Source organism: Apodemus sylvaticus, chromosome 3, assembly GCF_947179515.1.
Source record: "Apodemus sylvaticus chromosome 3, mApoSyl1.1, whole genome shotgun sequence".
Classification (NCBI taxonomy): domain Eukaryota; kingdom Metazoa; phylum Chordata; class Mammalia; order Rodentia; family Muridae; genus Apodemus; species Apodemus sylvaticus.
The window spans coordinates 113,054,768-113,068,377 of record NC_067474.1 but is presented as its reverse complement, the minus strand read 5'-3'; the positions used below and the strand labels follow the sequence as shown (position 1 = coordinate 113,068,377).

At 42.2% G+C, this 13,610-nt stretch overlaps 1 protein-coding gene across 3 annotated transcripts in view; it reads right to left on the bottom strand.

The window, feature by feature from the left end:
- Patj (PATJ crumbs cell polarity complex component) overlaps nt 1-12,244 on the bottom strand; it is a 300,765-nt gene extending 288,521 nt beyond the window's left edge. For all 3 annotated transcript variants that reach the window (XM_052176811.1, XM_052176808.1, XM_052176809.1), the window contains exons 1-4: nt 12,100-12,244; nt 2,622-2,677; nt 2,355-2,521; nt 816-1,010 (exon numbers count right to left, since the gene is read on the bottom strand). In XM_052176811.1, coding sequence (XP_052032771.1) covers nt 816-1,010; nt 2,355-2,521; nt 2,622-2,643 — 384 coding nt within the window. In that variant the 5' untranslated portion in view covers nt 2,644-2,677; nt 12,100-12,244. The remainder of the gene's footprint in view (nt 1-815; nt 1,011-2,354; nt 2,522-2,621; nt 2,678-12,099) is intronic.
- Between the last annotated feature and the right edge of the window lie 1,366 nt (nt 12,245-13,610).

The following is a 13,610-nucleotide window of genomic DNA, read 5'->3' as shown; positions in this document are numbered from 1 at the left end:
ATCCAATCTTAGGTATTCATTTCTTGCTTGCTTGTTTGTTTTCCTCTCTGTGTACTCCCATCTCTTTGGGAACTCACTGTGTACGCCATATGGCCTTGGACTCACAGAGATCCTCCTGCCTCTGCTGGAATGAATAGATATGTACCTCCAAACCTGGCTTTTTTAAAAATTGACTTAAATTATGTGCATAGGTATTAGTCTGTATGTGGATATGTGTACCTGAACTGCCTACTGAGGTCAGAAAAGGGTTTGGATCCCTGGAGTTAGAGCATTTGTGAGCCACCCAATGTGGGTGCTAGGAACCAAACTCAGTCTTTGGCAAGAAATTCGAAATTGTCCTTAAAAATTCAAAAACTTCAATTGTCTATCATCTTTTTGGTAGGTATTAGGGGATACAGTTAAATTATCCATTCTAATGTTTTTCTAGATTTTCTAACTTATATTCACAAATTCTGTTTTGATAGAAAACTAAAATAAATTTTCTAATGGAGTTCAGTTTTTGTTTGTTTTCTTTTGCTTTGATTTGCTTTGCTGTTTAGACAGGGTTTCACGTGTAGCTCACTCAAGCTGGTCTCCAGCTGAAGCCCCTCCCTCAGCTGCAGGCTTTGACAGCACGACCTATTCGCTGCATTTTAATTACAGGCTCTAACACACAGGTTAGAAGGAGTGTCAATTCCTCTTAACAAGATAAAAACACAAGCAAACAAATACGTAATAATATATTAAGGCAAAAAGATCAAGTATAAGTCTTCTTTTTAAACTGAAACAGAAAAAAATAAATATAAGGCTAACTACTCCACAAAATATAACCTTACCTGAGCCATCTGCTGAATGACTGAGTTAAAGTCTTCATTTCCTGACTTTTGAGTCCAAGGCAACAGTTCCGAGGCAGTTACATTACTACAAGGTCTTTGGGCATTCCCATTTGTAATGGAACCATCCGTGAACACTAGCAAGCCTTTCCGAGAAAAGTCAAAGCTGGCTGAACAATTTGAGGGGATATGGCTAAGCTGGTGGAGAGAGTGATAAGAGGATTATCAGCAGAAATCTATAAGAGAACCCATTTCTAGCTATCACACTATGTGTATAATTTATGTACATATTAAAGAAATAGGCTAGGCATGGTGGCACATGACTTTAAGACCAGTACTCAGACATAGAGGTAGGAGGGCCTCTGTGAGTTCAAGGCCAACCTAGTCTACATTTAGCAAGATCAAGACCAACCAGGACTACAGAGTGAAACTCAGTCTCAGAAAGGAAGAAAGGAAGAAAGAAAGGAAGGAAGGGAGGGACGAGGGAGGGAGAAAAAAAAGTCATTAGAAGTAGGAGTGTATGTGGGAGGGAGACAGATAGACAGAGAAAGAGAGAGAGAGAGAGAGAGAGAGAGAGAGAGAGAGAGAGAGACTGTGTGTCTATGTATGTATAGAGAGTTGACTCAGCAGTTACACTGCTCTTCCAAGTAGTTTCTAGTACCCATGTCAGGAAGTCCACAACCACCTGTAATTCTGACACCAGAGAATCTGATACCGCTACACCACAACCACCCCCCCATACAAACTCTACTCACATGCATATAATGAAAAATAAAATGTTACGAGAAAGAAAACAAATTAGGTACCTATCAACAAATCAGTATGTTCTTAAGGCAAGAGCTTTTTAATATTACACAAAATGTTTACATTTAAAATTTGTTCTTGATATACCTAAGTATGTAACACTGGGCCATTTTGTATTTATCTGTATATCTTCATGGAGGAGGTGCAAGAAATCCACAGTGGGCACACAGCAGCACTCATAGCAACAGTGTTTAATCAGTGTTTCTAAGAGCCAGTTACTAGACCAAGATTCCTGCATGTAGAATATATTATCTCACTAAATCTTTTGTAATAGGCCAATCAATGTCATTCATTATCCCACTTGATGAATATGAACACTGAAGCACGCAGCATCCTTGTGTAATACTAATGGCAAGTAAATCACAAGGCCATTTAAACATCTAAAGAAGAACTCAACATTATGGAAGGATGGAAGGATGGAAGGATGGAAGGAAAGACAGATGGAAGGAAAGACAGATGGAAGGAAGGAAGGATGATAGAAAGGAAGGAGGGAAGGTTAGAAGCTATTTTTATAACTTTGAGGAAAATGTTGAGATTCTAAGGTATTTGATTTTTACTAATTTATCACACTCCAAAGCCCAACATAAACTTCAACAATATTTATACCATTCACAGATGCGATCCATAGCTTTCAGACCCCACACGGCCCTTGCTAAACTAAGAGTCACACTCCTCCTGGATCTTCCTGTATTCCTGCTAGTTGGAATCCACCCAGGAAAGGCTGGCTGAGAAACTTACCTGTCCCTTCAGCTGCTTGATGGACTGCTGCAGTGTAAGGATCTGGTTGAAGAGAGGGCTCTTCAGTGTCTCATAAAATGCAGACAGCTTCTCGTTCTGTGTCGTGTCTCCCTTCTCCTGCAGCTTCCCTCTCAGGCGATCGAGGACCTGCAGGACCTGCATTTTCTCTTCGTTGGAGAGAGGTGATCAGAGCTCAAGTCAGATACCACCTCACAATCCACTTTTTAATCATTACATAACAACAATAAAAATATATAGTTTCTATACCTGCAGCAGGATTTTCAGGCATTTTGGATTATTCTTTTCAATCACTTCCAAAAAGCCTAAAGGAAAAAATTAACTTTCATTAGAGATGTCTGCAGTCCTATGAGGAAACTAAAGCAAGCTTCAAGAATGTTCTTTATTAAGACTGTACACTGTGAAATTCAAACTAAAACCACAATAAGGCATCAACTCGTGTCCACTCAGATGAAGAGGTTTTAACAAGGCCAGAGTGAGTGTGTTGGCACGGCTGCAGGGCAGCTGGGACCAGCACATTATGCCAATATGGAAATAAAATGACACAGTCACTTGGGGAAAGTACTTGGTACTTTTTTTTTTTTTTTACTAATTTTTATAGTTTAAATCATAATTAGTTTCTTTTTTTTTTCTTCTTTTTTCTTGTGTTTTTGTTTTTTGAGACAGGGTTTCTCTGTATAGCCCTGGCTGTCCTAGAACTCCCTGTTTAGACCAGGCTGGCCTCCATCTCATATATATCTGTCTGCCTCTGCCTATGGAGCACCAGTATTAAAGGTGTGTGCCATCACCACCTGCCATCATAAGTAGTTTCCTATAAAATTAAAAATGTCATAAGTATATAACCCACACCTTCTGCTTAGAAACATTTGCCAAGAGAAATGAAAATATGACCCACATGTGAGAGTATACTTGTAAAAGGCCACAAGTAGGCATACTAGGATGCCCAATCACAAACAAGTGGATAAACTAATAAATGTTATATAAATACAGTACTGAGGGAGAAGTCACTGATACAACTGTAAGGATGAACCCTGGAGATGGGAGGCCAGGGTGTGGCTCAGTGGCAGAGTCCATAACAATGCAGGATGCCTCGGGTCCCACCGCTTGTTTCACATAAAACACATTACAAATAGTGCATAACTGTAATCCCAACACTTGGGAGGACAGAGCAGGAGAATCAGGAATTCAAGGCCAGGTTAAACTACGAGAGATGTGTGCCAATAACAAAACCAATAAGGCTGTCATCGGCATTGATAAAGGTCCAAGAAGTCCACAAAAGTGTTCCCAGTGTGAAAATTCCCCAAAGGCGCATGGACAGAGCATCTCAGAAACACTTCTCATGCATCAGCAGAAGAACTGCACAGCTCTGGCAGCAATAAGCAGGCAGCTACGCAACCAGGCCAGCCAGCGCGGAACCATCCTCGCCTGTACCAGCAGAGCCCCAAGCCACCAGTCCGATGGCCATGAATCTAGCAATATCAATGAAGCCACGAATGCAAGCTCAAAACTGTGACTCGGAAAAGCAGGTGGAGAGGACAATCTACACGATCCTTTAGGAGGACAAGTGAAGGCCTGGATATTTAATTTACATTTCCTTTCCCCAGAATTTCAATTTTGGGTGTCTCTCTCTCTCTCTCTCTCTCTCTCTCTCTCTCTCTCTCTCTCTCTGGCACAAGGATAAAAGCACATGAGCAGTTTTTACATTCTTTTTCATAGAGAAACTCCTGCAAAAAAAAAGTCAATTATCACTAGTCATTGAATTGATGAGTAAGCCAGAGTTTGTTGAAGAGAAAAAAGAAAACTGCCACAGCCCGTGGCTCTCTCCTTCCCGTTCAGGAGGTTCCGGCCTGTCCTCCTCTTAGCAAATACACTTTAACAGAGTCCTTTACTTTAAAATGTCAGGTACACAGTCTGAGAACCCGTGGAGTCATGGCCATGGCTGGCTGGGAAACCGGAAACAGAGACACTTTTGGTTTACCCAAGTCAAGAAAAGCTTATGAAATAAAGGCTTCTAAGACAGAAAAGTTTTCCTTGAGTGCCAGGCCAACATAGAAATAAAACTAAAGTAAGCATGTAAAAACAAATGTAAAAAAAGAAAAGAAAGGCTTCCTTTAGAAAAGTATATATATATACTATATATATATATACTTTTGTATATCAAAATTCTGATATATATCAGAATTTTCCAGGTTTCATTTTCTTTTTCTATTCTTTTTAAAGTATGCCACTTTAAAAATAAAAGTGTTTCCATGGTAAGGAAAGCAAATATTTTCAAAGAAATTATTAGAAGCAGATCATCAGCACAGTCTAGTTCTCTGGGCCACTAGACTAGAGTGGTGGATCAGCGCCTTAGGCACACGAGGCTCACACTGCACAGTCCGCCTGCGTGCCAAGCGTCATCACATCTTCTTAAAAGCCATACTTATGCACCTGCAGGTCACGTTTGGTTACCATGTGATGAAACTGCCTAATTTGACAGGGCAGGCTGTGTGATCGTGACTACAATGAACTTATAAGAGAATAAATCTTCTCTAATTTGGAAAGATTTGTGGTTCTACACGACGTCTCTAATGGCCAGCAAATATTTATTCTTTGCATTTCACGATTCTCTTCTGCTCAAGGGAACATATTCCTGGCATCAAAACCATCTGCTTACCAACAAACTACTTGCTATTCAAAATAAGCGTGCGCTGAGACTGAATTTTACTTCATTGGACAGTAAGAATTTCAGTAAGAGGCTGTAAAAAATGCACTCAGGAGTGGCTTCCTATATCAACACTTCAAGCATGCTGGCAGTGCCCGTCAGGTGAGGGGAAGTGGCATTTACCCGCTGGCTAGGGCTCCTCCAGCACAGACTGCTATCTGTGTCTGACTCCTGTGGTACAGCTGGAATTGAGTGAGATCCTGAATCTACATAAGATTCAGGAAAACTGTACAATGTGCACAAGCGATGCAAAAAGCAGCACTTAGGGGATATCTGCATTATTTCCATACTTCTGCAAGACAGAAATGGGTATAGTGGGGAATTTTCTAGGGGAAAAAAAAAACATTTAGGAAGTAATAGTTATTGCTTCCAGAAAATAGAAGAGAGGAATTTAAAAGTTAGCCTTTGAGGACTGAAGTTATAACTCAGTGGTAGAACATGTGTTCAGCATGCATGAGATCCTGGATTCAATTCCCAACACCACAGAAAAATAATAAAACAAAAATTAGTCTCTTTTATTTTATAGATTTCGAGGTTGTTTGAATTTTTATTCAAAAAATATGGAGTTAAGAATTTAGTTCAGTGGTAGAATATTTATCCAGCATGTGAGACTCTAAGTTTTATTCTCTCCACTACAATAAAAATAAACAAAAAGCAGTACTAACTTTATAATTATAAAACAATGGTAAAAGTGTCAGATGTGGTACCACACACTTGTAATCACAGCACTCAGGAGGCTAAGGCAGGAGGATTCAAATTTGAGAACAGCCTGAGCTACATAGTAAGACTCTATCTCAAGGAGAGAAAAAAAAAAGAATCCAAGAAATATTAAGGCCAAAGAAATACACGTTGTATTTCCAGACTTCTGTTGGCTCATGAGAATTCAATTTCCTCCTAATAAACATCTGCTCTTCTACCTGCAATTGTGGAAAACATCGTCACTGGCTATCTTGCTGGGAAGACAGGCACTCACTGAAGTGTGCATTCGAACTGGACCATTACACCTGGGTGGTTCTCAACTCCAGAGCTCACTGAACCCAGAAGCTTAAAAACTATCCAGGCGCTCAATATAATATTACATGTAAAGTCCTAATGAAGTTCTTAAAAAAAAAAAAAAAAAAAAAAAAAAGTCCACTTCCTTCAGAGCAAAGATCAGGATTATCCAGGTCCCTTTGTCTTCAGAGCTCGGCATTTACTGGCTCGACATTTACTAGATAAACAACAAACAGAAGTAAACAGAAGGCAAACCAAAGAATGGTGGTGGCTGCCACCAGAACTCGACTGTATCTCAGCTGGCACACAAAACAAACAAGTGGCCTCAAGGGCCCATTAAGGGGAAGCTGTTCCCTCTGCTCAGGAATGCAATCTCTGGCCTGGGTGGAAACTTAACATTCCAGTTGGGAGATCAATCATCTGGTGTAGGGACCAGACTCACCCAGGCCAGATCCTCCTTAATGCACACAGAAGAGATAGGAGCAATAATTACCCCCTGATGCCATGAAACTCTGTTGGGTCTGCCCTCCCAAGTACGACTCAGAAAGGCAGGTCCCTGTTCCTCCCTTCTTTTTTCTTTGGCTGCTGGGCAAACCCTTTTCTGTATTTTGGGATTCGGACTCTTTCTCTGGAGGCCACCCTCCCCGTTTTATCACAAGACTGTGTGGCTGGACTCCTCGACTCAGTCAAATAGCAGGAATTCTTGTCTTCCTCTTCTCTGTCTGCCTCCTTCCTCCCGGCAGCTCCTAGGTTTGCAGCTGGTCCTCCCTGGGGTTTTTCTTTTACACTCTAATAAAACTGTCCTCAAACTTCCTTCTGAGCCCATCCTCCAATTTTTTTTTAATAACAATACTAAGAACTCCAAGTGGGCATACACCACTCTCCCTGGTAACACACAGCAACTCCCCCTTCCCACCGATGTCTATTTGATTTAAACACACGCAGGTAGAAGGACTGCTAAGAGGTTCCAGCTAACCTAAATTAGACTGAGTCCCAGGTCAGCCTGGGGTACAAAGGAAGACCCTATCTCAACCTTTCCCAAAATAAAAGAATTATTCTGGGAAGTAACTGTTTTAGCATCTATTCTATACCACACAGAGCCATTCTGTATAACATTATCTAACTGATGTTCTGAATGTCTTATCACCTGTAATTCATAAATCCAGAAAACTCAACTAAAACACCAGGGGACAATGCTATGTTAAAACATGAAACCATGGAGGACCCAGATATGACATTGAGAATTAGCTTCATAGGAGAGGAAATAGCAAATGCTCACGACCTTTTGGGCAAATAACTAAAAAAAGACATTTCAAGTTGAGCTGGCCAAGCAGGGTGCACCCTCCACTTCAGCATTCGTGTAACTCATCTCCCGTTCCTTCCAAAGTGAGTAAAAATTTGAGAGGAAAAAAGGAATTCAGAAAAGAATCTTTCAAAATATCTAATTGTTTAGAGGACTTAGATAAAATTTGGCCTAGCACACAGCACCCACTCAAGAAAAACTATTACTGTCAACAATACTTTTCAATCAAAATTACAAAAATTTTAAAAATTCCAAGAAGTTAATGTCATTTGTGGTTTTGCTATATAATCAATACTGAGAAGATTAAACAATACACTTTTCATCAGTGCAATTAATACAAAACAAGTGGGCCGGGCAGTGGTGGCGCACGCTTGTAATCCCAGCACTTGGGAGGCAGAGGCAGGTGGATTTCTGAGTTCGAGGCTAGCCTGGTCTACAGAGTGAGTTCCAGAACAGCCAGGGCTACACAGAGAAACCCTGTCTCGAAAAACCAAGAAAAAAAACCAAAAACAAGTGATCAAGAAAAGGCCTACATATTGTTTTGAGACAGGATCTCACTATGTAGCCCTGGTTGATACAGAACTTGCTAAATAGACCAGACTGGCCTGGAACTCACAGAGATACTTCTGTTTCTACCTCCTCAGTGCAGGGATCAAAGATGTGCACCACTGTGCCCAGCCTATAAACTGGGATTTTTAAGTCAACTTAAAGTCAGCATGGTGGTTCACAGCCATGCCTTGCATTCCATGGCAAGAGGATGGAGAGTTTGAGGCTACCGTCTCACACACAAGTCAGCTCACACTGGAGTCCTGACGCCTTAGTACATCACACCCTGCTGTAGGGTGAATACATGCTAAGTCCTACCCAGTTAGTTAGTGTCTTCCCTCAGAAATAGGATGTGAGCCACAAATGTAATTTTAAAATTTCCGGCAAGGGCTAAGGAGATGGCTGACCAGTTAAGGGTGAATACTGTTATTACAGAAGACACAAAATTCAGTTCCCGGTGCCCATGTCAAGGCTCTACCCTGGCCTCCCTCCACAGGCACTTGCACATAAGCACACATACATGTAATTTTAAAAATAAGAAGAACCAGAGAGTGGTGGTATATACCTTTAATCTCAGAGGAGGCAGAGGCAGGCTTATCTCTGAGTTCCAGGCCAGTCTGGTCTATAGAGTGAGTTCCAGGACAGCCAGAGCTAGACAGAAAAACCCTGTTTTAAAAATCAAAAACTAAAAAACAGGAATGTTTCTGATGTCATATAAAAGACAAAATTAGGGTTGGAGAGATGGCTCAGCAGTTAAGAGTACTAGCTGTTCTTCCAGAGGACCCGTGGTCATACCTTTGATCCCTGCACTTGGGAGGAAGAGACAAGAGGTCCCACATGACAGCTTACAACTGTCTATAAGTCCAGTTTCAGAGAACCTTACACATATACAGGCAAAATACCAATGCACATAAAATAGAAAAAATAAATTTAAAACATAAAAAATAATTTTAAAAAGAGAAATTTAACTTTAACATGTAACTTAATCTAATTAATATATACAAACCATCATTTAAATATGCAAATAATATAAAAATAAGATAGCTTAAACTTCTTTTACACTGTCTCAGAATCTAGTGTACATTGCATACTTACAACACATTTATTCCAAAGAGCCCCATTTTACTTGTGCCACTGTTTCTGCAACAAAGTACTGACCTATTAACCTAGACTTTTTCAGAAAAAGTTTGGCAATGTTTTTAGCAAAGACTTTTGTTTCTCAGCTCAGTTTCTGACTATCCAGATAAGAATGCTTACAGGCTTGACTTCTGATTGCATCTGAGCAGAGGCAAGTGGAAGAACAATTGCTTGCTATGTCCTGAGTTTTTGATCTTAGCCATTCTGACTGGTGTGAGGTGAAATCGCATTTCCCTGATGACTAAGGTCGTTGACCAATTATTTAGGTGCTTCTCTGCCATTCGATATTCCTCAGGTGAAAATTCTATTTAGCTCTGTACCCCATTTTTAATAGGGTTATTTGGCTCTCTGGAGTCTAATTTCTTGAGTTCTTTGTATATATTGAATATTAGCCCTCTGTCGGATATAGAGTCGGTAAAGATCTTTTCCCAATTTGTTGGTTGCCGTTTTGTCCTATTGACAGTGTCCTTTGCTTTACAGAAACTTTGTAATTTTATGAGGTCCCATTTGTCAAGTCTTGATCTTAGAGAATAAGCTATTGGTGTTCTGTTCAGGAAATTTTCCCCAGTGCCCATGTGCTCAAGGCTCTTCCCCAGTTTCTATTCTATTAGTTTCAGTGTGTCTGGTTTTATGTGAAGGCTTGAGAAAGGACCCAAGGAGCTGAAGGGGTTTACAATGCCATAGGAGGAACCCAGTACTCCCAGAGCTCCCTGGGACAAAGACATCAACCAGATAGTATACAAGGTGTTACCCATGGCTCCAGATGCATAGGCATTTGAGGATGGCCTTGTTGGACATCAAAGGGAGGAGAGTCCTTGGTCCTGGAAATGCTCGATTCAGCAGTGTGGGGGAATATCAGGACAGGGAAGCAGGAGGGGGTTGACTGGGGAACAGGGGGAGGGGAGATGGCTTATGGGACTTTGGGGAGGGGGGAACCAGGAAAGGGGAAATCATTTGAAATGTAAATAAAGAATATATCTAATTTAAAAATGCTTGCTGTGACAGACAAGATGAATTCTAGAACTGTTTCCTTTCAACCTCTTCAAATCTCAGGCAGATCATTTCCAAATGGAGGACTGGCACAAATCACTCTCCAGGTCGGGAGTGAACCAATGCCTATCCTTAAACTGGTCTAGGTTTCCAGCACCTATCGATCCATCTCACTAAAAACGTGTTGTCTGTTGGCAGAGCAAGTGCTTAGGCGTGGGCAAGGCCCTGGCTTTCCGTCCTCAGCACCAATAAATACATAAAAATAAATGCAAGTACTACATTTCCTTCCATTTGCAACAAAATCTACACTGGGAGCTCCAAAAGACATCCAAATCTATACAAAAATCACAGTTTAGGGGAAAAATTAAGTAGCAATGGTTATGTTACTTCAAGAGTTAAGGCAGAGGAGCTTGTTTTCTCAAGGAATTTAATGCTCCTCCAATTCAAGAAAAGACTTCAAGGAACTAACAACCCCTTTTTGTGACTTTCCCCAAACTAATGCAATTTTGTTAAAACTTTAACAGAGCAAGCAAGTTCAGACTGCTTGGCTGTTTGACGTACAAATAATTATTAAACCCAGCTGTAAGGACTAGGAAACACTGGGCTGTCTCAAAAATCCAAGGTTTTAAAAGTGAACTCATTAAAAGAAAACACAAGCATTTCTATATTTAAAAATACAAAGTGTAAGAATGGAGTCATGTGACTTGTTTACTTTTTCTCATCAGTGAAATGGGTTTCTGGTTGCTGCCAGATCCTTTTTTCTTCTTTTAAATCTTTGACAATTTCAGAGAGATATACGATATACTTTGGACATTTCCACATGCACACACATCCCGTTCCCCTCTCTCATCCCCCGCCTTTTCCCACCTTCACTGAAAGTCCACCTCCAGTTTTCCTGTCAACTGTTTTGCTATGTTCCTTTTTTTTTTTTTTTAAATTCTCTTGTTTTCCCTACAATGAATTTATGTTAGCTCCATACAAACTCAATGGCTGCGGGTGGAACTTGGGGACAGGACACATCTAGTCAGTATGTATGTGGTATGATTAGATCCCCCTCCCCACCAGACAATAATAATCAATTAAGTGGAGTTTATGAAGACTATGTTCAATTAGAGTGACAACTTCATACAACTCAATTCATTCTTAAAATCAGATCCTTCTTCTGGTGATAAGTCCACTATATGCCAGCATCTAAATTAGCATGGGTACTTCCACATCCGCATTTATTAATGTTCCAAGTATCTTAAAAATTCACTGATCCTTATAAGGGCCTTTAGAGCCCTAAAACAGCAAAAGGTCACAACTTCACCTCCCATTTTCTAATTATGCAAAATAAACAGATTCCAGTTTTTAATCCCACCTCTCCCTAGAGATAAATGGTGAATTCGAAGCCAGGGGAAGGCTAGTAGACCTAGTTGTCTCAAAGGAACCGAGATTATTCTAGGTATCAGTAAGCTTCTTCATGGAAGACACAATCGTTGGACACGCAGGTCAGATGCAAGTGAGAGGCAATCTAGAGAAGCCAGGCCCGGCAAGGTGTGGCCTCTGAACACAAACATGTCAATGAGGAATTCGAGTCAGAAGTAGTAAAGAGCCCACAGGAGGCAAAGTACAAGTGAAGAATCCAGGGAAGATTCCAAGGAGGGGTAGGGCACTCGAAAGGTGGGAAAGACGTGGAAATGCTTTCCAGAACTTGATTCCAGGCAGGAATCCAGTAACTTTCCCCAGGACTGAGCGCCAATGCCCCACTTAGCAGAAGCCGGAGGGGCGCGAGGCCCACCCGAGGCCAGGTCGGTCCCTACGCTCCCTCCGCTCCCTCCCACCGGCCGCGGGGAGGCTCCGCCCCACTCCGGGAGGCCGCGGGCGCTAGATCCGCGAGCACGCGCGATCGCTGAGATCGCTGAGCTCGCAGGCCGGGCGGGCCTGGAAGTCCGCGCGGGGCTGATTGGCCCGGTGGCGGGGCGCCGCTAGGCCTGCGAGCTGCCCAGGGCACCCTCTGCGGGCTCGGGACACGGCTCCCGCGCGGCCCCCACTCGGCGCGCCGCGAGCGTTACCTGGTCGGGCGACAGCGGGGTGGGAGCCCCAGGGCTGCGAGCACGGCCTCCTCACCTGGCGGAAGTACAGCTGCTGCCCTCACCTGGACGGAAGTGTGGCGGCCTCCTCACCTGGGCGGCTCTCCACCTCGGCGGAGGCTGGGCGGGGCGGGGCGAGCCGGGCTCTAGCCCCTGGGCGTCTGGGCGTCTGCGCGCCTGTTAAAGTTCCGGGGGTGAGCGGGGCCACCAATCCTGGAGAGGAGGCCAGAGGCCCTGCGGCCAGGTGCGGAGTTGTGGGCCACCGGCGCTGACCCCAAACCGAGACCCCAAACAAACAAGTCCACTTAGCCCCTAGACCGAGTGCCCCCTCTCCCAGCCTTCTTGTGTCCCTTATGTTTTCCAGATGTGCCAACTCAACGTAAAATATCGTAAATGTCAATCTGGGTCCTCATCATCCTAAGCATAATTATGAGTGTCTTCTTTTTCTTATTTAGAATTTTGATGTTAAGAATCTACATTATCTAATATAGTCTACTCTAAAGAGAATCAATCATCAGATAGCTTACTGAATAAATGCACTATTAAGCACTGTGATCGACAGGGATGAGAGATAAAATGTTATCCTCAAAAGATGAATACGAACAAGCAACAGCAGCAACATGAGGACATTTGCTGGTTATGCGTTCGATACTTTATGGCTGTATGATAATTTCAGGGAAATAACATTTGTTTAGGCCTTGTGTAGGAAGGTATGTAATTTTCCCCCTAATGTAAGGAATTAAAAGACGATAGCCATTTTCATCTGTCCTGTTCTACATACTATTGGAAACTCACGCCAAAGCAAACAATGGTCATGCTGGGTGGTGGGTGGTGCACACCTCTAATCCCTATGCTCTGGAGTTTCAAGTAGTATTCTGAGTCCCTGTCTCAAAATACACCAAGAAAAGAAATAAAGGGCGCACTAATAGAAAAGAAGCAAGTAAAATGTTGTTTGTGGATGTCAATATTAAAGGGAGAAAATCAAAGATGACTGGGCAAGATGACTCAATGGATAAAGGTAGGTACTGCCCAAGCCTGATGATCACCTGTGTTCAAGTTCTATCCCAGAAAGCCACACAGTGAAAAGATCACAACCACTACCGCAAGTTCTTTGAGCTCCACAATTCCCCCAGTCCCCATGCCCTCTCACACACACAAATTAAAAAGAAACAAAAAATGACACATACAAGAGAATTGCTGTGAGTTCAAAATCAGCCTAAAGTACACAGTGAATTCAGGCCAGCCTGGACTAGTGAAGTATATGTCAGGACTTACCTTGTCTCAAAAATAAATACAAAATACATGAATAAAAATTTAAAATCAGCCGGGCGGTTGGTGGCGCATGCCTGTAATCCCAGCACTCTGGGAGGCAGATGCAGGCGGATTTCTGAGTTCGAGGCCAGCCTGGTCTACAGAGTGAATTCCAGGACAGCCAGGGCTATACAGAGAAACCCTGTCTCGAAAAAACCAAAAATCAAAAAAAAAAAATGTAA